The 26,572-nt window shown below is 38.2% G+C and overlaps 1 protein-coding gene across 1 annotated transcript; it reads right to left on the reverse strand.

Annotated features, from left to right (window-relative positions):
• Nucleotides 1-196: 196 nt before the first annotated feature.
• LOC135612813 (uncharacterized) lies at nucleotides 197-25,273 on the reverse strand. Its single transcript, XM_065109520.1, has 13 exons — nucleotides 24,786-25,273; nucleotides 20,841-21,012; nucleotides 20,544-20,761; nucleotides 19,607-19,670; nucleotides 16,774-16,846; nucleotides 8,990-9,067; nucleotides 7,945-8,102; nucleotides 5,351-5,519; nucleotides 4,714-5,176; nucleotides 4,144-4,527; nucleotides 2,929-3,132; nucleotides 1,919-2,052; nucleotides 197-762 (listed from the first exon to the last, which is right to left on the reverse strand). The coding sequence occupies exons 1-13, from the start codon at nucleotides 25,164-25,166 to the stop codon at nucleotides 582-584; spliced, it is 2,679 nt and encodes an 892-aa protein (XP_064965592.1). The 5' UTR covers nucleotides 25,167-25,273; the 3' UTR covers nucleotides 197-581.
• Between the last annotated feature and the right edge of the window lie 1,299 nt (nucleotides 25,274-26,572).

Here is a 26,572-nt window from a genome sequence, read left to right on the forward strand (position 1 = left end):
TGCCTCACTAAAGGGTTGATTAGTGCCTGCCTGAAATGCATCTTCCGCTACTTTCAGATGTAAAGGTCCAAAAGGCTCCGACAAACCAACAAGAGAACCAAAAGATTCGGTTAAGCAGTGGAGCATTTTGCAAAGCAGCAGAAATATAGGATGTCCCTCTTTTCACCTTGCACATCAAAATGAAGATCTGATCCACTGCTCAAAATATACATAAGATACCTACAATGAGACGATTATATTACAAATTTCAAGTGAATGAAGCCCACAAGAATACATTTTATCAGCATACCTCTTTTTCGGGGAAACTCAAGGCAAACTCAAGTTACTCATGTTGGTTTAAGTTAGACTTAAAACTGATACACTTGAACAGCAGTAAATAACAAAACTTCCATGCTCTGCCCCCACGGACTCCCCAAGGATGTTACAATTGAAAAGACTTGTCATGAATATTGCATGATAACCCGTAAAATGTCGGCTCCATGCTGCTCCTGGTTTACAGTTAAGATAGCATGTGACAAATCATCCATGGGAATGATTTCCTCTGTAGGATCTGAAGCCTTCGTGTCGATCTTCCAGAAGGTCTATTCCTGAGCTGCTGACTCATCTGAAGTAGATTCAACACCGTGTCTAGCAGAGAGCACTTTGTCTAGCGTCTGGTCTGAAACCTTGATTCCAGTAGTCTCCATATCGGCAACAATCGCAATGGCTGCATCCACTTCTCCAAGATCAAGACACAGCAGGATAACTTCATTATACAAGGGGCTGAATCCATCAGGAAAACGATAGTTAGAATTGCAAACCAAGAATGCAGAAACATACTGGTAGTTTTGCACTGCAGAAGTGTCTTTTCCATGCTCTTGAAATGAGAGTACACTAGACTTAAAAAGATCTAACATTTGGTGTCTTAGAACCTAATGGAAGAATCAAAAACAGAATCATTGAGAAAAAACCACATGCAAGTTGCATTGAATCATGGATTTTAGAAACTCTAGTTTGAACTGGCCATTTCTAGGAGAATAATCGAAGAATCTTCTCCCACTGAATCATAGTTTGTCAGAAAACACAAATATACAATTAGAAGAAAATAACTATTCATTTAGCAGAAATGCTCATTCAGTTAATATTTTAATACTACAATGATGGTCCCAAAATCAGCATGAAGGCACCAACAATAACACCTTATTTTCCAAGTAAAATGTTGTTAGTTCTCCCTACACCTTTCCTCAGATCACTAATTCTAATCAACTCATTTGTCTAACTAGCGCATCTATAGGTCTTTGAATATGGATCATGGCTTCATGATAAATGAGATCAATTATATCAACTTAACTTTAAAAGACTGGATACCATTTAAAGGGTAATGGACATAATTCAGCCATCTATATAGCTATATCAATAAAGCATGGTACGGTTATTCACAAAGACACTACAGGCACATGTAAACATGTGCTGTCACATGTACAAAGAAGCAAACACAAAAATATAAGCACCATAATTTTCAATGAACAATATTTTACTTGTATCGAGCATTTAGGTTGCAAGCATGATCAAAATCAGTAACTATACAAAAATGTTTAATCATGTCTCTGAGATAAATGTAAGTATGAAACTAACTCCGGATCAAAGTATCATATTATCTGCAAAAATGTAACACATCGAATGCAGCACGAATGCCTGATGCATAACATGAACAATTTAAGAGGGCCCCATTAGGTTTAGTAACACCTGATACTTCTGCTTAAGAAACATTCCTTACTAGGACAACAATTGATCACTTTGAATAAAAAACTAAAGGAACCAACTGATGCATCAACCATCTTGGTCTATTAGTATCAGATTACTAATAATCCATGCAAAGTTAAATAGGATTAGCTATTCTTGCATCATCTATGAGCTATATAAAGATTATAAACTTTACCTCCCAAATGCATAGCCAAGACTATGTGTTGTCTGCAAGATTGTCAAAAAAGCAGATGGCAGAGGAGCTCTTATAGCAGCACGGAGTATCATGGCACAATCTCCAATGGTTGGGGTCCCACCTAATTCAATAACCTGAAAATCACAATATATTACATTCAGTCGACTGACCTACTTACCACCGGCAATATTTTCTAATTTGAACATTAATAAAATATATCCTTATAGATTTCAGAACATATAGAATCAAGAGACTGGGCGAGTAGGGATGTAAAGAAAAACAATACAACATATTATACAAATCTTGTAAAAAGGATAAAATAGACATTTATTAAAAACAGTATAAAGATAGCAAAAGAAACTACTCATACTGGACGTTAGCAAGTCAAACAAGCTTGTAAAGATCGTCTTAAGTGCACTATCTCTTTATGGCTTTAAAAACATTGTTAATCTTCCCTATCTACCATTTATAGGGTAAAAAACTATGCAAATGAAATTGCTTAGAAAATGGATAACTGATAACCGCATCAAAATGTTATACTGTAATTCAGATCTTTAATTTATAGCTGAATGATAAAAAAGGGGTACAAAATGCATCTATGAAGTACCAGAAATCCATCATGATTAACTGGTAAAACAAGTCTCTGAATTATAAATCTAGTTGAATAAAGGTAAATGTGGAAATAAATGGAAAAACTTCCTCCTTTCGAAATTTTTCCCGACTTTATGTAAGGGCACTTTCAAACAATTAAACTTACTATTTTGTTCACTCAATACTCAATCATCATAGTGCAAGCTTGGAGAAAAACTATTAACCATATAATATCATTTCTCTTGATGCTCAATTACAGAAATATCGTACATAAAAGAAAAGATCACACTACAAAGACAATTAACAAATGTGGGTGTATCAATGAAATCCAACATTTTTCACTTCAAATGATGAATAGTGGCACATAGTAATATAAAGAAATGGAGACAGCCGCTTCCAGAGGAGATGAAAGGACATACCTTTTGCATGATTTTAATTGCTAACTCCACTTCCCATTCTTGTGACCATTTACGAGGCATTTTGTTCTTCAATTCTCTCTCCCAAGTCCAACCCCAAGCATCTGCAATTGTGAACATATCTGATACATCAAAAATCTTCCTCTCTCTCATGACCTTAAATGCTTCATGTATATCCTCTGGAAGCCAGTCTTCATCAGCATCATCCTACATCAATAAGGCAATTATGTCATTGATATGAAAGAAAATCTGGATCATCCGAACTAAAATCTCTTTAATCCTGAACCAGACCCAAACCGAACGATCAGGGACAGTTCAATGGACCATTAATATAACCTAGTCTTTACTAGTCTGAGTGAAATTAAGAACCTTGGTAACAAATATTTATTTTTAGCAAGAATTTCATAGCATGTCAACCTGAAAAAATGCAGCTCTTTAGTATTGTTAATCGCATTTGTTTGTGGATATATATATATATATATATATATATATATACAGATGATTTATGGAAAGGCCAGATTTAAGGTAAAGGCTAGGAAGTTAACCAAAATTATAAAAGCTACAGAGCCAAAGGAAAAGGACAGGAAACTCACAAGTATAAATATAGAATTGGAAACACGAGCAACAGGAAAACCAGAAATAAGATGCAAACAACACAAGTAAAGAAATTTTCCGGAGCCCCAAAACACGATTTTCTTATATATCAGCAAAAGCTTTGGAGTCATTAGTTTCAACAACTAGAGCATCTCAGCTTGTAATCTCCAGGGAGAGCAAGATATTCGTTGTATGGTTAAGCATGCGGAATCACCAAGGGTAGAGAAGCATTAATGGTAAATATTTTGCACAAAAAATAATGGAATCTGGTGCAAACGACAACGTAATTCTTGAGCAACAATTAAACATGCTGGCCATGATGATCATTTTGCACCATGTTGGATGTGCACTTGCATGTGTTTATCATGGGCATGGCAGAACTCAACTCAGGCAGAACAATCATGCAAGAGCATTGCAATATAGATTTAAAAAAAAAAAACTTATCATGGTCTTGGCAATAGTTAACTGAATGAAAAGAAACAGTCATAGCTAATAAAAAATATTCAGAGTGTATTAAGATCACAGAATTGAAAGATTAGATATAGACCTAACATGATATACATTTGGTAGCAACAACGGGAAGAAATTTTTATCCTTGGGGATGTTTATTCATGTAAAATATACCTCAATAGAAGCTCGGGCAACCCTCCGTCTTGATTTCTTTGAAGAAGGAGCTGTTTCTTCAGAGTCCTTTAGCAACTGAACGCCAATCATTTGAAGAGGCTTGGCTCTCTCAATTACCTTGTCCTTAATCACATCGCCTTCTTGGTTTTCTGTCTGTTCAACCGCTTCCTCCTCTTCATCTACATCATCTTCTTCTGCTTCTTTTGTCCCATCCTCTAGAGCATCCGCATCATCCAATATATCATGAAGTTCAGAATCCTCTACTACAATATCCTTCTCATGAACATTTGTTAAGCTTTCTCCAAGAAAACGGAGTTTCCAGTACTCTGTATTTCCATCTTCAAGCTTGATACGTGATATCAATTCATCTAGTTCTTCATCGACCTACAATGAATAGAAGAGAAAAAAAAAAATACCTCCAGAAGACAAAAGCGGTAGGAACCAAAAGACACCTAAAAAAGGCATGTACTAGACAAACAACATATGCTTCCTTTAATATTCATTCTTTCAAAATGAATGACTATTATGACAAAAATAACCTACAAACAGGTTCAAGAAAAGATTAGCTACCTCCTCTTCTTCCTCCTCCACAGGAGGAACCCAAAGTGGACGACCACGTGAGCGGTTTATTCTTCTTGCTTTTTGCACTCGCTGATAGAGGACTTGTCTAGTTCCATCAGTAGGCAAATCTTGTGCTTCTAGCTCCTCCTTTAACTCTGAGACTATCATTTTACTAGCAGCCTTTGGTTTCAAAGCATTCTGGTCAGGCCCCTTAATTATTTTCTTTAATCTTTCCTCGACCCTAATATAATAAGCTTCAGAAACATCACCTAAAGCCGAAGGTCCTTCGTTGCGCAAGGTTTTTAGAAGTTTACGGTGGTAGATCTTCCATTCCTCAAGGCAGCACTGCTTGAAAGACGTTTCCATCGGGTTTGAATAGGCAAAACCAAGAGCATCTGGATCTAGAGGGGTCTTCCCTCTCCGTGGCACCCACCGCTTGCGTTCTCCTGTAAGCCCTCCTTCTACAACATACCTTTTAGTCCACAAAAGACACAATATGAGCAAACATATATAAATAGAACAAGCATGATAACAGATATAACTATAAAATTTCCATGATGCAACTCTGTACATCACAAGCTTCTGAAACTATCAAAAGCTCACTGAAGTATTAGTATTAACAGATTTTCAAAAGGATAAGGTTTACCTGGCTATGTAATCAATTTCAAATCCCACATCTGCTTCCTCTTGCAGAGGTTCTATCCAGGAACTCACAAGTGTACGATATTTTCTGCTCAAAATCATTGCTCTTGGTGCAATAAGTTGATTGTCCTTAGCCATTGCTTCTAAAGCTTCCAGCAGCTCAACAGCTCTTCCTGGTTATACAAACAACTAATTATAAATTACTACATTTAAGAGGTTACTCCAATGCTTAGTTAAACATAGCCCATGATGATAATATTTTAGTCTGGTCAATTTGGAATTTCTTAAATCCAAACCCAAACCAGACTAATGATTGCTTGATCTCCAAGTTTCCAATCAGAACCAAAAGAATCAACACACAGAACCCAAACAAAAACAATTTAGTCTATCAGTTTGAATCAGTTTTTTATTTTGGCCAGTTAGTTTGCATATCCCTAGTTATGACTGAATATTTAGCATGGTGCTCCCAGGAGTAGATATAGAAAATCTGAAATAAGTACTCTACAAATTGATACATAGCCTATGATAATAATTTTTTAGTCTGGTCAACTTAGAATTTCTTAAATTCAAACCCAGACCAGACTAATGATTGCTTGATTTCCAAGTTTCCAATCAGAACCAAAAGAATCAACACAAAGAACCCAAACAAAAACAAATAGTCTATCAGTTCAAATCAGCTTTATGCTCTGGCCGGTTAGTTTACGTATCCCTAGTTAAGACTGAATATTTAGCATGGTGCTCCTAGAGAGTAGATATTAAAAAATCTGAAATAAGTACTTTACAAATTGATTATGATATCATAAATAACTGTTTTCAAGAACATATTTAAAAGAAAACAATCTGCAATATGCCTAGACAGTGTGATTCATTGTATTTTCTCTATCTTTTGTGCAAGTTACCATTAAAATTTCAAATATTATAATTATAGGGTAATTATATCATTTATGTAGTAAGCAGTGCTAATTGGGAATGCCAGTAAAGAATTCCACTTGAGAAACATTAGAATGATCAAGAAATTATATGTTAAAAAATTCTAAAACTCTCCAAATAACTGATTATATTATCATAATCTATTTGATTCTGAGTTGTCGAGATTTTCACTTAAAACCAAGAAGTATAGATGCCAGAAACATGGAAGATAATGCATATGGCTAACACTTCCGGTAATACTGATTTTATAGGTTTTGAAGAGGTCTCCAATTGAAGTGGAAACAGAGCTGTCAGATCTGAAACAGTCCAACGGCCCTGCAGATGCAAGGAGTTAATGAACAATCAAAGAAAAACAAGAAACAATAGAGCTGGTTGCTTAGTACAGTGTCATATTTCACTACTGATGAAGAGGAAAAATATCACAGTGGTAAAGCATATGATATGGATACAACGTATCGTCATCCACTTGCAGATAAGTAAGCCAGGCATATTAAATACAGTGACAAGAATGTTCTCTGGATTATGGGAGCCAATGGGACCAACTTTAACAACACAGGAGGAAAATTGATACCCTAAAGATATATATTGCCATCCATCTATCTTGGAGTTATGATTGTGATCAATAAGATTAAGAAAAGGCATACTCTTCAAATAATCATCCAGCATAACCTAGTGTGGATGCAATATAAAGTGCAAATTTAATTGGTACAGTCTAAAGGCCTTTCAGATGTTTAGAAATGAGTGAAGACACAAAATATTAACTTATTGGCATAGCTGGAATACTGGCCTTGCATAAGTGTATGCCATTGTTTGTCAAACGATGACACAGGACAGTAGATGCCACAAACCATAAGAATGACAGCAGACAGCACCTTAGTCATTGAAAAAAAATATTTAAACTGTCTATGTAATGTTTGTCAAGAATTAAGACCACACTTCATGTCAGTACCAATACTTGTTTGGAACGAGACCCCCTGCTACTCTTTGCGAAGCAAAGCAGTGTATTTACTCAACCCTTCAATATTTTATTTCAAATGATTGACACCACTTCTAACAGAATATAGAATCTTACCAACGTATACAGTACAATACTCTTTGATCTAGAAAAGATGGAATCTTACCAACATATAGTACTATTTGATCCAGAAATTCATAATCTTACCCTGATATGGTACTATATGATCCTATCTCTATCTGAGTCGGTGCTGGTGGGTGGAAAATGATCTTATTCCATCTTCCCTTTCTTCTACCTAATAGTGGGTTTAAGCTGAGAAGAGTCTAGCCCCAAAGCTCATGTCTACCAATAACATTTTAGCAAAAAAAAATATGTGCACTACATGGTTTGACAATAGATTTTTAGAGAGAGTGGGTATTAAGCTCGGTTTGCAAGAGCAAGCAAGATCATAAAAGTGTGCAAAACAAGGATAGTGTATCACACGCATAGTATCAATGAGTTACGCGAAAGAACAAAAAAACACATTCATGACATTAGCATAAGCATCCACATCCTTTTAACTCAAATCTCAAGATATGGGACCAGAGAGTAATAAAATTTTCCAAGGAAAATTTTAAAAAGAATAAAGCATAAGGCCTAAGATTGTCAATTAAAGAAGCAATCTTAGTAACCACAGAAAGATATCAGGACTGAAAATGACAAGTTAAAAGTACCTTCACAGCATAAAGCTCGTACATAAAGCGAGAGTGGATCCCCAAAGTTCCCTTCATTATATAAAACCCTTGTGCCCCCTGGAAAGTTCTTAAGGGCTCGAAAATGCCGAATTGCTTCCTTTACAACACAATATTTTGTAAAACACTCCACTAACAACCTAACACAAAATACATATCCATTATTTTGTGTCTAAAAAAAAGACATTCAAAACCTTCATTTCAAGTTACTTGTTAAAAAATATTTATAAACCATGTCACATAGAAGATAAAAACTAAAAGTCAGATTTTCTTTTGAACCTGACATATCATTTATGCTATTAGTCCATAAACTGAAAAAGAAATGAGCTATTTAACAAAACCATTAATGGAGATGTAATAGTATAATGTTGTCTTCAGGTGAGAAATTAAGAAAATCAAGCACGCAAAGAAAAAAAATTCTAAACATTATTTTTAATTACTTTGTGCTTAATAACATTGGTAATTGGTTTTAACATTGCCGCATAACTTACAATAACAGCAAAGTGCAGTAACTGGGATTGAAGAGGCAATTATTGAGATAACATAATTTTAATATTTATAAGTTTACACAAGAAAAAAATCCTAGATAATGCTAAATAATTTATATGAGAAACTACATATTAGTGATGCCAACCTCCAAAGAAGTCCCACAACTTGGACATTGTCAAACATGACCAAGCACGAGCAAAAGAATCAATGCTTGGCTAAGATATATTCACTTTGTTATACCTGTAGACCACCATGGATATGCATGTACATAAAAATCCAGATGGACAGATAGATATGACTTGTGATGCCAAAAGAGGGAACATTTTGAGAGAATATTTTTAACAAAAAAAAATCTTAAATTAAAGAGGTTGACACAAAGAAAAAGTAGCCAGTGTAAACCAGGAAATATCATCCACTTGAGAACATGTAAAAAGCTAATAATAGATATAGTATAAACTTTAAATTTCAATTGAAATTAAGAAGAAATATTATACCAAAATATTTAAAATAAAAGGCAGAACAGAGGTAATGTCCTTACGCATAAGTTTTGACATTTGGCTGCAAACGTTTGTAATCTTCAACCATCATCCCAAGTAACTCAGCTACATCCTGTACCCTAAGACCAATCCAACCAAAGTAAATCACAAACTGCAACTGAGAAAAGGTGAACAATTCATAGAACCCAAAATGGCAACATATGATTTTTATGGGCAATAGTGATAAGTTCCGAATTTTAGAAGAAAAATGACAAAGATTGTCTCCAAAAAATAATAATGTTTAATATTTGTGGATTTATTAATCAATCAACTAAAATTTCCATCTGTATTTTTCAAACTTCAGTATTCCCAAAAAAAATTTAAGCTAAACTCCACCAAGAAAACAATTCATTCTGAGCTAATTTTCATTCCAGTCGCTAGTAGAAATTCTACAACCTTAACCATTATCACAATGCCATTATTGATTAGATGAAAACTAGTGTACTTTCTCCATATAATCTGTCATAGACAGCAAATCCAACTAGTCGTGATCAAAGTTTTAAATACTGCCTCATACCTTTTCTGGCAACCATTCACAAAAATATGGTACCAATATGCCTTTTGGTGTACTGACCTGTAACAAATACCAACTGGTAATATAGTGTCCAGTGACAGTCTTTTAATTAGATGGGTAAGCACTGAACAGTACATACCGAGTATCCAAAACCTTGGTCATGAGAATATAGACATGGATCTATTCCTTAATATGCACTTAGATGCATTTTATGTGCTGCTTGTCAATTTTTCAGTCCTGTAATGTTATTTCAAGAATATAGTTGGGGCTTTAGGTTTTGTTATTGTTGTTGTTGTTGTTATTGATGTTGTTTCAATCATCCTTGTATAGAACAAGATTCTAAATTTCGGTCCGTACCGCTGTACCAAGCCCTACTCGGTATGGTACGTGCCGAGACATATCAACAGTACGTCAGAGTGAAACGGTGGTACGCCTAAAAAGAGCTGAGAAACCCCCAAAAATACATGGAGGTAATGGTCCAAAAATACCATCCCAACCAGTACACCTAGATAACGGTCGAAATCCAAGGCGTACCGATTGATATGCCTCGGTAACGATCGGATTTCTACTGTTACCGCCCGGTATAGACCTCATATCGCCTGATATGAAGGTAAAACACTGGTACCGCCCTGTCACAGACTTAGCTAGAATTGTCTAAGTCGTGAGGCACCCTTGCGGCAAAGATGCGAACTTAGGTTGAGTTGCCTAAATCGCGAAACACCCTTGTGCCAACTCTCCGGACTTAGCTGGGATTGCCTAAGTCATGATGCACCCTTGCGATACATGTCTGCAAAGGGTCAACCAATTTGCAACCTCACTCAGGTCTCGAAGGACCTATAAAAGAGAAAGTTAATTAGTTCGAAGAACGAGCGACGAACAAGTCCCGACGTCTCGCAAAAGAGGAAGTTTTACAAGCAATTCAGCAAGCACCTTGTGTGCACAGGAGAAAAGAGAGGAAGGAGGAAAACAAGGACTTTAGAAGGTAGAACAAACAATTGCAAGTCCACAAACAACTGCTCACCGAGTGCCGGGTGCGAAGGCAAGTTCTCGTCAAGTTAATATGCGAACTTATGAAGAGTTTTTCAACACCCGACAATATACCGAAGCCCCATCCAGCCTTGTGCCACCCGGGGGGTTCCAGGGTGCTAAGATGGCTGACGTTTTGGGCACTGCAATGAGCTGCATAAAACAGCCCGCGACACGCAAAAACGGAGCCATTTTGGGGCTTTTTGGCCCGGCGCGGTGAGCGGTCACACTATAGCGCTGCAACCTATTCGAACATATATTTTTACAAGCAAAACACACAAAACCAAGGCAAAACAGGCTATCATGTCTCTGTACAAGCATGCAAAAGCAACGAACGGTTCATTGAACGAAGTTATTGCGAGTGCGCAACAACCGTTCGTGACATTCTCCCCCACTTAAACTATCGACGCCCTCGTCGATGTTTGTTGGTAGTTGTTGATGATTGCTTCTTCATGTCGTAGGGCGTCTTCGGGCTCCCAACTGGCTTCAGTTCGGTCGTCACTTCACTAAGTACTCGGTCTGCTCAACTACATTGGGTAACTTTATCTTGCGATCCGCCAAAATGGTTTCAACTCGCTTCTCGTAGGAGGCTCTGGTGGGGGGTAGCCGAGTTGAAACACTTCGGGAAGCATCTTGCGGATCTGAGTGGTAGGCTTTCAAGTTGCTGGCATGAAAAACATTGTGAATTTTGAGCCACGCCGGTAGCTGCAACTTGTAGGAGACGTTGCCCACCCTACTGATAATTGGGAAGGGCCCTTCATACTTGCACACCAATCCTTTGTGTACTTTGTTCCTAAAGAATTGGAGTGATGCTGGTTGGAGCTTTACGAACACCAAATCGCCGACTTTGAACTCCTACGCTCGCCTTCCCAAATCTGCTCACTTCTTCATCTTTTTTGTCATCTTCTCCGAGTAAGCCCGCGCAATATCTACATTTCGGTGCCACTCTTTTGCAAAGTGGTAGGCTAACGGACTACTCCCAGTATACCCGATTGCTATGGTGTGAGGAGTGGACGGTTGTTGTCCTGTAAAGATCTCGAAGGGGCTCTTGTTGGACGCAAATTTCCACTGCAAGTTGTAGGAGAATTGGGCTATGTCCAACAGTTTTATCCAATCTCGTTGGTTGGCACTCACGTAGTGCCGAAGATATTGCTCCAGGAGCGAGTTTATCCTTTTGGTTTGGCCATCCGTCTGGGGGTGGAGGCTTGTGGAGAAGTATAACTTAGACCCTAAAAATTTGAATAGCTCGGTCCAGAATCGTCCCGAGAACCGAGCGTCTCGATCACTGATGATATTATGCGGGACTCCCCAATACTTCACCACATTCTTCATCATCAGCTTAGCCGCCTCCTCTGCTGAACAGTGTAGGGGTGTAGCAATGAAAGTTGCATACTTTAAAAATCGATCGACCACCACGAGTATCGATCCGAGTCCCCCTACTGCCGACAAGCTTGATATGAAGTCCAAGGAAATGCTCTCCCACGGCCTTTCTGGTACGGGCAACGGCTCCAAAAGTCCTATCGGCTTCCGTTGCTCCACCTTGTCTTGTTGGTGAGGCATGTTCGAACATATTCCTCCACATCAGTCCCAATCTTCGGCCAGTAAAATGCCTTCTCCACGAGAGCCAAGGTTTTGTGAATGCCGGGGTGTCCAACCCAAAAGGAATCGTGACACTCTCTTAAGAGTTTACGCCTCAAATTGTCCACTCAAGGGACATAAACACTATTCCCTTTTGTGTAAACGAGTCCCTCCTGGACTCAAAATTGTCGTGTCTTGCCTTCTTTGATGAGCTACATTAGGGTTACTGCTTGGGGATCGCTGTACAGTCTATCCCTTATCCTAAAAAGGAAGTTAGAGTGCAACTGACTTGCTTGGCCTCTACCCTCCAACTGTACGGCATTCACTCGCTCCATTTTCCGGCTCAATGCATCGGCCATGACATTTGCTTTTCCAAGCTTGTACCCCATTGCCATATCAAACTCAACCAGGAAGTCCTGCCATCGTGCTTGCTTCGGGGAGAGTTTCTTTTGAGTTTAGAAAAAGCTCAAAGCGATGTTGTCTGTCCTCAGCACAAATCGCGATCCAAGAAGGTAGTGCTGCCAAACTCGTAGACAGTGGACCATCGCTGTCATCTCCTTCTCATGCACCGGATACCGCCGCTCGGTCTCGTTGAGCTTGCAGCTCTCGTAGGCCACCGGATGACCCTCCCGCATGAGTACTCCCCCAATAGCGAAGTCTAAAGCATCTATATGGACTTCGAAGGGCCCCCCATATTCCAGCAATTTGAGCATCGGTTCTTCCAACACAACAGCCTTCAGATCTTGGAATGCAGCTTCACATTTGTCAGACCACCTCTAAGGCTGCTCCTTCCAGTGATTGAAAAAGGCGCTCGGGCGAGGCGAGGCGAGGCCCGAGCGCCTCGCTAATATCCCAGGCGGCGCGCTTCAAACAGGCGCCGCCTAGGCGCTCGCCCGAGCCCAGGCGCTGGGCACTTCGGGCGAGCGCCTGGGTAAACCAAGTGACCGAACCAAGATTTTAGGTCTGGTTCGGTCCTGGTTCGGTTGTTAGTTGGTTCAATCGAACCAACTAAACCGATATAACCCTTACCCAACCCTAACCCGTTGCCGCTCCCGATCCCGATCCCAATCTCGCTGCTCGTCGCTCCTGCTCCCGCTGCCGCTGCTCGTCGCTATCGCTGCTCGCGCCTCCCGCGAGCCCTCCCGTTGCTCGCGCCTCCCGCTCCCTTTCCCTTTCCCGCTGCCGCTGCCGCCGCTCGCCGCTGCTTCCTCGTTTCTCCGTCAGGCTCAATATACAGTATACTCTTAATATTAAGTTTATTTGAATTTTGAAATGAATAATTTTCAATACTGTTAATAGATTAATAATATATTATTTTGATTTTAATGTTGTTAATTTTTATTTATTTAAAATTATTGCTAGGTTTCAACATAAATGGCAAGTGTAGGGAGCAACTCAATAAAGTCTCCAATGGTATCAAAAAAAGATCCTGCATGGAAGTATAATTATTTGAAGGATCCGAAAGATCATAATGCAGTGACTTGCATATTCTGCGATAAGACTACTAGAGGTGGTATTTTTCGTGCAAAACAACATCTAGTAGGAAATTTCAAGAATGCAGCAGCTTGCAAAAAATATCCACCTGAGGTAAAAGAAGAGTTGCTGAGTTATATGAATATAAAAAGAAGACACAAAAGAATGAATCTTACAGGAATTTACCAGAAGACAATGTTGAACATCTCAGGGATGAAGAAGAAGATTATTCTATGAGTATTAACCCAAGTGAAAAAGAGTATACGACAAAAAGGGAAAAGAAGTTATGAGTACTAAGAAAGGTAAAAAAGGACTGATGGATCTATATATGCTTCAAGGATCCCAGAAACAACAAGGGCAAGAAGGAGGCTCAAAATTTAGACAAACAAATATAAGTGATGCTTGTGATAAAAAAATAAGAGGAAGAACAATTCAGCACATTGCTCGCTTCTTCTATCAGGCTGGTCTTCCCCTTAGTACAAGTCGTTTAGACAGTTTTAAGGATATGATTGAAGCTATTGGAAGATATGGTGCAGGATTAAAACCTCCAAGTTATTATGAGATGCGAGTTCCATTGCTGCAAAAAGAGTTGAATTATACAAATGACTTGCTAAAGGGGCATAAAGAATCATGGGCAACACATGGTTGCTCTATTATGTCAGATGTTTGGACTGACAGGAGGCGCAGGAGTATAATTAATTTTATGTTTAATTGTTCTTTAGGGACTATGTTTGTGAAGTTAATAGATGCTTCATCTTTTGTAAAATCTGAAGACAAGATATATGATTTACTTGACAACTTTGTGGAAGAAATTGGAGAACAAAATATCGTTCAAATCATAACCGACAATGGAAGCAACTATGTTTTAACTGGTAATATTCATCTTTTGATTTTGTTAATTATTTTATCTTCAATTAAGTGTGTTAAACTCTTAAGTCTTATCATTTTTGTTATCCTTTGTCTCAGGTAAATTGCTTGAATAAAAAAGACAACACTTGTATTGAACTCCATGTGCAGCACATTGTATTGATTTAATGTTGGAGGATATTGGAAAGATCTTAGAAATCAAGAAAACCTTAGAAATGGCAATTTTTATTGTTGGATTTCGAGATACTTTGGCGGAGTTGTCTCAACTTCCTTCTTGCGACGAACTCTGTGTTCTCCGGTAGGAACTGTGTTCTCAACTCCCGCTTCAAGTCCCTCCCATGTGTCCACTTGACATCGACCTTATTCGATCTCCTCCCAACGGGTTCGCCACTAAAGTTTTACATCTCCGTTCAGATACATGGTTGCTATAGAAACTTTAGTATTTTCCGAATCAGACCTTATAGCTCGAAAGTATTGTTCCATGTCAAATAGGAAATTCTCGAGCTCTTTAGCATCTCTGGCACCTCTATAACAATGCGGCTCGGGTGCCCTCAAGTTTTGTGGCGGCGCAACGCGGGTATTGCTTCCTCCCGCATTCAGTGCCCTTGTGAGGATAGTCACCCTAGAAATGAGTTCTGCCACGACTTCCTACATATGTTGCACGGAGTCTTTGGTGTCGTCTGACAGTCGATCGACTAGGGCCTCAACTTTGTCGATCTGGGATTCAGCTTCTCCTTGCGAGCTCTCTACCCCAAGAAGCCTTCTTTGGCCATGGTAGAATTCCTCCAAGCTCGCTTCAAGAATATCCCGTATTCAGTGCTCTTGTGTTCATAGGAGAAAAGAGAGGAAGGAGGAAAACAAGGACTTTAGAAGGTAGAACGAACAGTTGTCAGTCCACAAACAACTACTCACCGAGTATCGGGCGCGAAGGCAAGTTCCCGTCAAGTTAACATGCAAACTTGTGAAGAGTTTTTCAACACCCGACAATATACCGAAGCCCCATCCAACCCTGTGCCCCCCGGGGGGTTCCAAGTTGCTGAGATGGCTGACGTTTTGGGCGCTGCAGCGGGCTATAGAAAACAACCCGCGGCACTCGAAAACGAAGCCATTTTGGGGCTTTTTGGCCCGGCGCGGTGAGCGGTCGCACTGTAGCAGTGCAACATGTTCGAACATGTATTTTTACAAGCAAAACACACAAAACCAAAGCAAAACAGACTGCCATGTCTCTGTACAAGCATGCAAAAGCGACGAATGATTCGTTGAACGAAGTTGTTGTGAGTGCGCGACGATCATTCGTGACACCTCAATAGAGGGCGGTTCGCGTGCCGGTATCCTCTCAAACCAATATGTACCAAGCGGTGCACATCGAAATTGAAAACCCTGGTATACAATGCATTTTTTTTCAAGCAGACCGAAGAATGACCTAAAAGAGCCCAATTGCAGTAGTCCAAATATATATGCCCTTCGCTTTGTGAGCGAGCTTGTTTATCTTCTCCAGGCACAACCTAATATGACGATGTTAGTGAACTTCGGCACCATATCTTGTAGTGGCTGCACCTCCCTGTTGGCATTCTGACAAAAGCATAAATGCATCCTTCTTTCTGCAGTTCCCTTTGCTAATTCTCCTGTTCGATGCGGTGAGGAAGCATAACAGTGGTCTGACCAGAAAAGAATGAGCATTCTTAATTTAGTGAACTCTTTAATTCTGGAAATACTGGTGGCATAATAATATTGTCAATATTTCACTTTGGTGAAAGGTATTTTGTTTTATTCTGAAAATGCTGAAAGAATGACAGATGGAATTTAACAAATAAGGGAAAAAGTATAGCACGAGTATTGTGTTGATATTAGCATTGCAATAAAGATTTAAAATCTTGTTTCCTTTGTATGACAACCATGGTTAATATGAGTATTGTGTTTGACTGAATACACCCTTATCCCGCTTGAGTTTTTCTTGTTCTTGGAATTTATTGAGTTTATATTCTAAGAAGAAGTGATTAAAATCCTCTATCTTGTTTGGCATGTTGGCCAATAATTCATAGTTAGATCGTACAGAGCATTCTTCATGGTAAGCGATATAGTAAATTTGGGCATGAGATGTTATTTGTTTAACAGAGAGAGGAAGAAAGACAGACAGTAAAGATAGTGGACATTAGGTAATGATTTTAAAAAGGTCCTTAAGAAGAATTTAATAGATGTAGCCATTGATACACTGACTTCAGTTGTCATAAACTTGATTGCAAATCACAAAAAAAATAATTAAATAAAACAAAAGAGGAGGAGGCCAGTAATAATAACATATATAAATGCTTAAGCAGAAGGTTTTACCTGTCATAGGACTCGGCCCTTGTATATGCCTGGATTACCCAGTTATATGTCTCGGTATCAGGTTTCATGTAATCTATAAGATGATGCAGTAATCAGTTGCAGAAGCAGTTCGGTTACCAATTCGTCAAAGCATGATTACTTAGATATACTACAAAATCATTGACATATAACAGCCAAAGTATCTAATAATAAAACAGAACTGGTTCATGATCAAAGTAGAAAAATAGAGTAGCAGTTTCAGCTTTGCCACTAATAAAAAAAAGTAAAATCAAACTACATAGAAATTGCATATACAACTTTAAAATTAAAAAAAAAAACACAAGCAGAACACCAAAGAGGATTACAACAAAATAGAAGTGTAGAAAGTACATAATCTCCAGAACATTTATCAGTGGTATTTATATAGTTTGTTGCTTTTGGTCAAGCAATCCTGATTTCAGTTGGAAACAAGGCCAACTTCAGGAGGTACTTTAGAACCTAATTCATTCAGTGGGAATAACAACTAATGCATGGCAAGGATTGAAACAAAATGGCAACAAGCATTTATCGAGTTCCTACAGAATCACAACTGTTGAGCCCAATTTTTTAGCTATCTTAGTCTACCTTATGCATTATTATGATGTCAGCATTTCATAGTAACCACCCTTGCTTTTGCTACAAAATTTTTCCTATGCTAGCTATAATTCCAACCCCTTTGACATAGATATGTGCCTCAGACTGTTCCTCAGTGCACATTTATATACCATTGCTTGGTAACTATATTCTTGATTTTTTTACTGTCAATTAGTAAGTTTAGTTCCTATCTGCACACTATATCCTCTTTGCTTTCACAAAGAGATACAGAAACATTTCAATGTTCTTTGTCTTTACCACACCTAAGTAGTTTGTTTAGAGCAGTATTCTCAGCCAGTATTCTAGGAAGCGAGTTGGCCAATCCCAATCACTTTCAATGACAAGGCACTTTTGATGGAAAGAGAACATGATTGAAGATAATGTGCTAAAGCTGAATATCTACTTATCTGTTATTTATTGCCAATGTATCTAATAGGAAAAAAATGGAGTCAACAAAATCTAACCTAGCCAATGTGATTAAAAGACAGAATTATTGATCCCAATTGCTAGGTCACAGAACATAAAAGTGAAAACAGTCATTTCACTAAGGCAATAACCAGAATCATCTCAGAACACAAAAAAGTCATTTCAGGATCAATTCATAACAAACTGCAATAACCACAGTCAAAAGAGTGCAATTCAGGATCAATTAATGAGTAATTAGCATATTGCCAAAAGAGTGCATTCTAGCTCCTAAACACTAAAATGCACAAAATCACATAAAATGTTGTTGATCTTCCAACCAAATGCCTTGCACCTAATATTGGATACAAAGCATCATGAGGTAAGTACCTTCGCTGAGGCAAAGATAGGCAGGGTTATAGATTTATTTCACTCAAGAATGAAATGACTACAAACGATGAAAGAAACTAAGAAAGAAAGAAAGAAATAGCTAAGAAAGTCAATTGTTTAATCAAAACACAAGTGGTCAGGGCTCCTAGCTTCCTTCCAGGTACATTGATCTTCCACCCAATCGGATTTCTTGTCGCTTTCACAACCATGCAATCTGCTTCCAAGGAGGTTCCGTGAAAATTCTTCTATTCCATGAAAACCTCCAGCAAGATTAAATGCTTTTTCATTCTCCAGGCAGTAACCAGATTCAAAATATTAACACATGTAAAAGTAGCCAGGTTTAACTCTTATTCTGGACAACATTTTGGTCATAGACATTCAAACCTTCTATACTGTAATAGAAAACCTCTTATCAATCTAAATTGTGCTATGATTGGTTAGGAGAGTGAAGACCTGCAAGACATGAATGTTGTACATGGACTATCTATGCATGTTATGATTCGTGCAGTGCATGTCAACCACATGGGTATGAGCTGCAGCAATCACAACAAAACCACACAAGTAATTTATAGATTATGTCAATGTTGATGATCCAAGAAAAAAAAGCATGGAACGGTTCAGAATATATGTCTGCTTTTCTGACATGCCTTCGAGTCAAATTAGGCAATCCACAAGCACAGCATGATAAAATATATATTATGCCAGTGGTTGGCACTTGGCACCAAGGTTTGCCGTACCGGACTGTACCGCCCGGTACGGGCGGTACATACCGGTCCGACAGGCTAGCGGTACGCGGACCGCCCTGTACCGGTCCGCCCGTACCTAGCACTGTAGCAATGTAGCAGTGCACTGTAGCACTGCTACAGTGCTCGGTACACCTGGGTGTACCGAGCGGTATACCGTACCGTACCGTACCGGTACCGAGCCCGGATCGAAACGCCGGTACGGCGAACCTTGCTTGGCACAACACATAAACAATCAAGTAACATGATCAAACCATATAACTATATAAGCAACTCTATTTCACCATTAAGGAGCAAAGGATTTCACAGTAAGTTAATAAATGACGTCATATAGCAGCTCCATGAGAAATAACATGATCATACAAGAAACATAACTTCTTTCTGATTGCATAGATAGATATGAATACAAAAAAAGAAATACTAGCAAAGATAATGATTATTCGCATGACCTTAATCCATAACGTTTGTAAGATTGTTAACAGATAATTTACTAGCAGTGCCAAGCAGCTGAGTTGTTTGATCTGTCATCAGACATACGACTTAAATCAAAGAATTTTTACAATAAACAACCAAATGCAATTGAACATCTCTAGTTTGCATAATCATCAATTAATCAAGTAATATAATAATAAAAGAACATCATGAAGAACAAAATAACTGCAATAACCTCTGTGTAAGATATATACCTTCACCCCCATACTCCATGTTCTCAAATGTTGCAAAAGCTATTTCTGGAATTCCACAATTTGCCTGGACCATGATGCCAAGAAGTAAACTGTAGATCAGGAAGCATGTCTATGAACAACCAGTAAAAAGGAACTAGAATTTCCATGCAGTGGATATAAGTTTTGTGTTATAAAGAAAGAGTATATTCTCCAACAAAAAATGGAGCAATAAACTGTAACTAATCCAAGCAAGAAATCCCTCCTATTTTTAACTGTAATGCAAGCAATCTGCACCAAGAAGTCTATACCTAAAAATCCATTTCGTCTACTGATTGGTATTGTGTTCCAAGACTTGAGAGAGAATCCTGTGTTAATCAGACATAGAAATCTACCTGAATGTGCATAATGCCGTATTTTTGCAAAGACAGTTCGCGGTCAGATAAAGAAGGGTTGTGCTTTACATTTGTCAGAAATCTTAAAACATTGCCTAAACAAACATGAATGTTGACCTTTAAGATTCTGCAGATAAGTACCAAAGTTATTTTTGACATCAACATTTTTGCTGCATTTTTGTTACATGATCCATTCATAACAAATTATTCTCTAATTAAAGCCTAGAACAGTAGCAAATCTTCAATACCAATCTCAAGAAGAAAAATTAGTGGCAAAAAAAAATTTAGCAAAAATTTCAATTCCCTGAAGCTTAAAAAGAAATAAACAAATAAGCAAGATACACCTTAAGCGCCAAAAGGAAAAAAGAAACATGAGGGAGTTAGACCTCTTGCGGCACAAAGCTTTATGTTGACTGATAAAATTATACAACTTTTATATCTTGCTACAGTAAGGCACACAAAAGACAAAATTACACACAAGCATGTTATCAACATTTTTGTAATAATGATATTTTTTGTTGAGTTTTTGAAATTTATGTCAACATTATAAAATACTCAAACACTACCTGTACACTAAGGAGACAGTTGAAATGAAATGTGGTAGCCATTCTTCCTGCAGCCTCCATCTCATATGCAATGGTCAAAGCATTAGAATGGTCTCCAGCTTTGCAGTCTTCTTTAATTAAAAGATCATAAAGTTCATCGGTGGCTCGCAAACCTCCTTTAGCTCCTTTCAAAAATACAGTATTGGCATCTTCCAAATGGTGATTATGGACTAGCTCCTCTAAATTCAAACAGAAATATTCTTAGAGAACTCTGAGGTAAATGAATCTCTAGATCTAACCAACAGATAAGTATCCTACCAACAAGGACTAGCCAAGCCTTCTGGATATCAAACTTCAATTTTTCCATTGCACCCAGAATTTCCAAGCCCCTGGTTGCATGACCTCTAGAGCCAAACAAACGAATCAAAGCAATAAAAGTTTCATGCAGAGGGCGTAGGCCGGCACTTAATTCTCTTCTCAATGACTGCATCTGCATAGTATGCAATATATATCCAGTATGAGAGTGTTGTCAAATGAGAACACAACAGAAAAACAATAAGAGACAAATTACTATACTCTATAGATTTCGTGGTTTATCTTGCAAACATGGAAAAAAACAAGAAAATGATGAATTAAGTGGCAATCTAACTGGAGAAAGAGAATAATATAGTCAATATCTAGGTTCGAAAGTTGACTCTGACTAATTATCAGATCCCAGACACTGAACAAAATATTATGATGGCAATGTATTACCTCCAGCCATCCCATGTTGGATGCAGGCTATGAAATAAGATATTATGTAAACTGCTAGTATTGTATCCAGATTTTAAGTTGATTTGATTAAAGGTATTTTTGTAATTTATATTTCAACTTTTGGATGGTTTTCCCAATTGGATTAGGAATAGGGTCTGAATAGAGATGAGAGTAGAGGTTTAGCTGATCTTGCAAAATCGGATTAACAGTAGAATGTAGACAATAATATGAATCCTAATTTTGGATAGTTCTTTAGATATATGAATTAAATCGTATCAGGGGGTAACAGAGCGATACCAGAGTATAATTTTGAGGATCTACAGGAACATGGGATGCCAGGAATAATGCCACTAAAAATCTGATTAGTTCTTATGATCTAGATAGGATGTGTGAGATTAGTGTGGTGTAGTGGTAGCCTGCTTCATCATCAGGAGTTGTTATACCTGAGAAGTTTTAGTTGATTTAAATAGGGTTTTTTTGTAATTTGGATTTTAAGTTTTAGATGATTTTTTTAATTGGATTAAAAGCAGTGATTTAAAAAGCGTTAAGTGCCAAAATGCGTCAAGGTTCAAAAACGTCCGAACGAAGCGAGGGGCTAAAATATAAAAATATATAATATAATTAATAAATATAATTATTTAAATAAAAATATGATATTAAATTAAGAAAATCTTGCAAAATCACAATATCACGTTAACAAAAAGTCTCAAAATTCAAAACAATAACAATAATTTCAAATAAATAAAAATTAACAGCATTAAAATCAAAATAATATATTATTAATCTAATAAATAAAAATATTGTTACTAGTATACAGTTAGCAATATACTGTTAATAGTATACTATTGAAGTGAGAAGAGTGTGAGTAAGAGGAAGACCGAGGCTGCTGACTGAGAGCAGCGGCAGCAGTAGGAACGGTAGCGGCAGCAGCGACAGTGGCAGCGACAGCGGTAGCAACAAGCAGCAGGAGCGGGAGCAGCGAGCGACGACAATGGCAGCGGCAGCAGTAGTAGCGAGCAGCAGTAGCGGGAGCAACGACAGCGGTAGCAGCGAGTAGCGACAGCGGCAGCGGTAGCAGGAGCGGTGACAGCGGGCAGCGAGTAGCGATAGTTGGAGCGGGAGCAGCGACAGTGGCAACGATTGCGATAGCAACAAGCAGCAACAGTAGGAGCGGGAGCCGCAAGCAAGGTTAGGGTTGTGAAGTCGCGAGAGGAAGGCTGATATCGGTGCTTTAGTTGGTTCGATTGAACCAACTAAAGCACCGGAGATCGAACCAGACCTAAAATACTGGTTCGATCGCCTGGTTTAACTCAGGCGCTCGCCCGAAGCGCCCGACGCCTAGGCTCGGGCGAGCGCCCAGGCAGCGCCTCTTTGAAGCGCGCCGCCTAGAAATGAAGCGAGGTGCTCGGGCCTCGCCTCGCCCAAGCGCCTATTGAAATCGCTGATTAAATGTAACGTCTGATTGGAGATAAGAGTTAGAGGCTTGGATGGTCTTCATAATTGGATCAGGAGTAGAATGTGGTTAGACAATAATATGGAAAGAATCCTAATTTTGGAAGTGGATCCTAGCACCGTGTGATTTCTCAATATACAATTGAAGTTGTATATAGTAGCTGCCACATGCAAAATAAGGTTGAACCAAAATTGTTAAGTGATATGCTCAAACGATCTCAACTATGACATCAAATGATTTATATGTTACAATCCAATATCAAATAGCGACTTCCAGTAGGCAAAGACCGGTATAGTTTCAATCTTCAATCCTTACAAAGCTAATAATAAGTAGATCTAGGGCAAAGATGTGTGATAACTGATAAATTAACCAAGTAGAGAAGATAAAATTCAATTGGGAGAGAGATAAATACAATGGTGGTGGAGGTTTTATTATTGTCGTGTCATGCAACCCACGCAGAGCTTTTCATGGGATTCGATTCAAGTGAGAAATTCTATGATACCCCAAAATGACACACATCAGACGTTGACTATGAAATAATATGATGCATCTAAAAATGTAAAAAACAACTCATGGGAACATCAATTTAGAAACAAAGACATGATGTTTTAAGCATCGTAATGCTCCAGGGTAAATACTTCAAGCAAATTGTTCATTGAGAAAACTGAACTTAGAAGACATGCTTTGATTATGGATTATGTCAAAAAAAGTTGGTAATAACTCTAATAACATTGAGTCATTTAGGTTAAAGTTTGAATTTATCCATAGTTCAAAAGTTTCTAACATGGTTTTCATAATAAATTTACATATGATGGTTAAGCAAGCATAGGCATCTTGAGACTTGTTAACTGCCCCAGCACTGGCGAAGCTGCCTAGCTGACCACTTGACAATGCCATGAGTTCTAGTATTGGGAAGAGTGTAAAGATTTAGATCAATCACAAAATCAGAAAACGAGAATATTAGACACTGTGATGTGCTGGTAAGTCAATGCATTCAACGATTAGACAATAACTATTAATAAAGAGAACTGAGATATTAGATTAATAACTATTTCCTTGCACATTATCTTTGAGAGAAATATAAAATAGGAACATGATTCCTTAGTCCTCATTAGTACTCTGTCGTACAATGGATTTCCATTATTCTCAATCTTTAAGCTTTGGAAATTATTTCATACATTAATGTGCAATTGATACATAAGAAATGAATGAGAGGAATATCCTCCTACCACTATTCTTTTCATGCCCTCTCTCCTTTTGACTTGTACTCAATAGCCAATCACCATCTTATTTGCCTCAAGTAACTTAACAATTTTACATGTGTTTAGTTTAAAGACCATATAGTGCTTTAGGCTTGTTTAAAGAAATATATATATTCTTGTAATTTAAGAATTTACTTGCAACAAAAATATGCCTTTGGCCATTCAGCATTGCGTTTATCTTATTTCCTACCTTTTCATTTTAGTACCTTATAAATTACTTGTTTTCTCCTTTCTGCAGTTTATGATTGATGATTCACAAACAAGGATGGGAATATGCAATGAAGATATAGGCATCACTGCTTTTTTCCCATACAAGGTTCAATTCTTTAACATTCATTTATATTTCTCAGACCCTTAGTTGTCTTTGAGAACTTATTTAGCCCTAATCTTTTCAACATTGCAAATGATGCTCAATCACTAGGAAGGGGCAATCTAGCTCTTCTACAGTATCAATGTTAGATGATACCTAGACTCATATTCTAGCCAAATTAGGCCCTAGCCTCCTACAGGCCATCTGCATTTTTCCAGATATTCCTTCGATTAGCTTCCTTGTTAAATAATATACATGGAACTAATCGTATTCAAGTGAAACTAGTCTATCACAATTAATTTGTTGACAAATTCATTATCATAAGTCAAGATTCATATTTCTATCAACAACTAAATTACAATCACAATACTATGGCGTGCATAGTTTCTTCAAATATAACTGCTTCCATGAATTATGTCAACCTCCAAGAGTCGCTTTCTTGACTTCAACAACACAATATCCAAAGCGCAGAAAAGAAAACGCACCGCGCCCTCCTCGTCACCGGAAAGGGTGTGAGAGACGACGAGCCCATGGAAAGAACGCGGCCCAGGGCTAAGCCCAGCGGCAACCATGTCGTATATCACGTCCGCCACGCCAGCCGGGTCGCGGCTCCTGGCGCGCCACATGAGCTCCTCCATGAAGGCGAACCTCAGGCCCTTTTCCACGGTCGACACCGACAACCCACCGGAAGAAGAAGAAGACGGGGAATCGGGATCGTCGTGCCTCGATTTCTTCTTCTTTCTGCGTGATTTCCTCTCCGTCGCCGGGAAGGCGTTGAGGACGGGAAAGGCCCGGGTACTGGGGGCGGAGGGGAAGGCCGACCGGTAGGAGAAAGGGGACGCGGAGGACAGCGGAAGAAGAGCCATTAGTGTCCTCCTCTTCTTCCTCCACGGTTCGCGTTTCCTTTCTGGGGTTGCTTGGACTGGTCGGAAGTAAGGATGAAGGCAAGGAAATGGATAAGGGAAGGAGAAGGGTTTTGGGGAAGCGAGGGTTTTAAATAGGAACATCCAAAATCTTTCATTTTTAATCCCGTTTACCACTTCTTATTTATTATTTTCTATGTAGCCTCCCAAATTACACAAAATACTCTACACCTAATTTGTATATAATATTTTTTTGATAATATAAATGCTAAAAAAAGTAAATGATACTTATTTTTTTATCTATATCTATTTATTTTTCCTCTATCATCAGCTTCCACTAAATTTTTTTTTAATAGGTAAAGATAAATTACCTTTATAATTTTCTTCTTTTTAAACTTAAAAATCTTTCCACTTATTCTAGTACAATAGACTCTGGTACACTTAATATCACAAATCAACTCGATAAGAAAGAAATTTAAATGATACTTCTTTTAATCTATATCTTTTTCTTTTCCTCTATCGTTAAGGTCATCAGCTTCCACTAATTTTTCTTTAATAGGTAAAGATAAATTATCTTTATAATTTTTTTCTTTTTAAAACGTAAAAATCTTTTAACTTATTATATTAAAATAGAGTCGTACACTTAATATCACAAATTAACTCGATAAGAAAGAAATTTAAAACTACTCAAAGAAAAAGAGTTATAACACTTTGTAAACTTAGATTTTGATACTTTATTACGCAAGCTCAAATAAGTTATTTATAGCCCTATAATATTTTAAAAATAAAGTAAAAATCAAGCATCAGTTAGAATGAAGGTAGACTCAGAGGAGCACCACAGAGACATATCTATTGATCGTGAAAAAAAGGGATGCAAATACGAGGCAATAGATAGTAGGGTCATGGGTATGACAACACCATGGTACCGTAGAGGTGGGACTTCCGTAAAAGTTATCGATCCCTTGCTCTCATGGAGGGAGAGCGCTTGGTTGTGAAAGGGGTCGAGGAGGTGGAGCATGCAGAGGCAAACTCCAAGTACCGAGACAAGGCTGAAGGGCAGAGGCCGAGGAACTTCGTAAGACTGATTGTTAACGAGCTTCTCATCAAGATATCCGAAAGTGAAGGACTTCGGGTCATGTAGAGTGCACAACCAAGGAACGAAGCAGGCAATACGTGATGTTGTACCTTTGCTATTCAGTGGAGTAGTGCTAGTCATAGGTGCCTAGCAAGCCAATCACATGAGTGATGGCACGTGTGACTTGATATAGAATATTTTTGCTTATTATATTTTGGCATATATCACTTTATATATATATATATATATATATATATATATATATATGTGTGTGTGTGTGTGTGTGTGCGCGCGCGCGCGCGCGCGCGCGCGCAATGGAAATCGGATAGTGATG

Source organism: Musa acuminata, chromosome BXJ2-5 (genome assembly GCF_036884655.1).
Source record: "Musa acuminata AAA Group cultivar baxijiao chromosome BXJ2-5, Cavendish_Baxijiao_AAA, whole genome shotgun sequence".
NCBI classification, from domain to species: domain Eukaryota; kingdom Viridiplantae; phylum Streptophyta; class Magnoliopsida; order Zingiberales; family Musaceae; genus Musa; species Musa acuminata.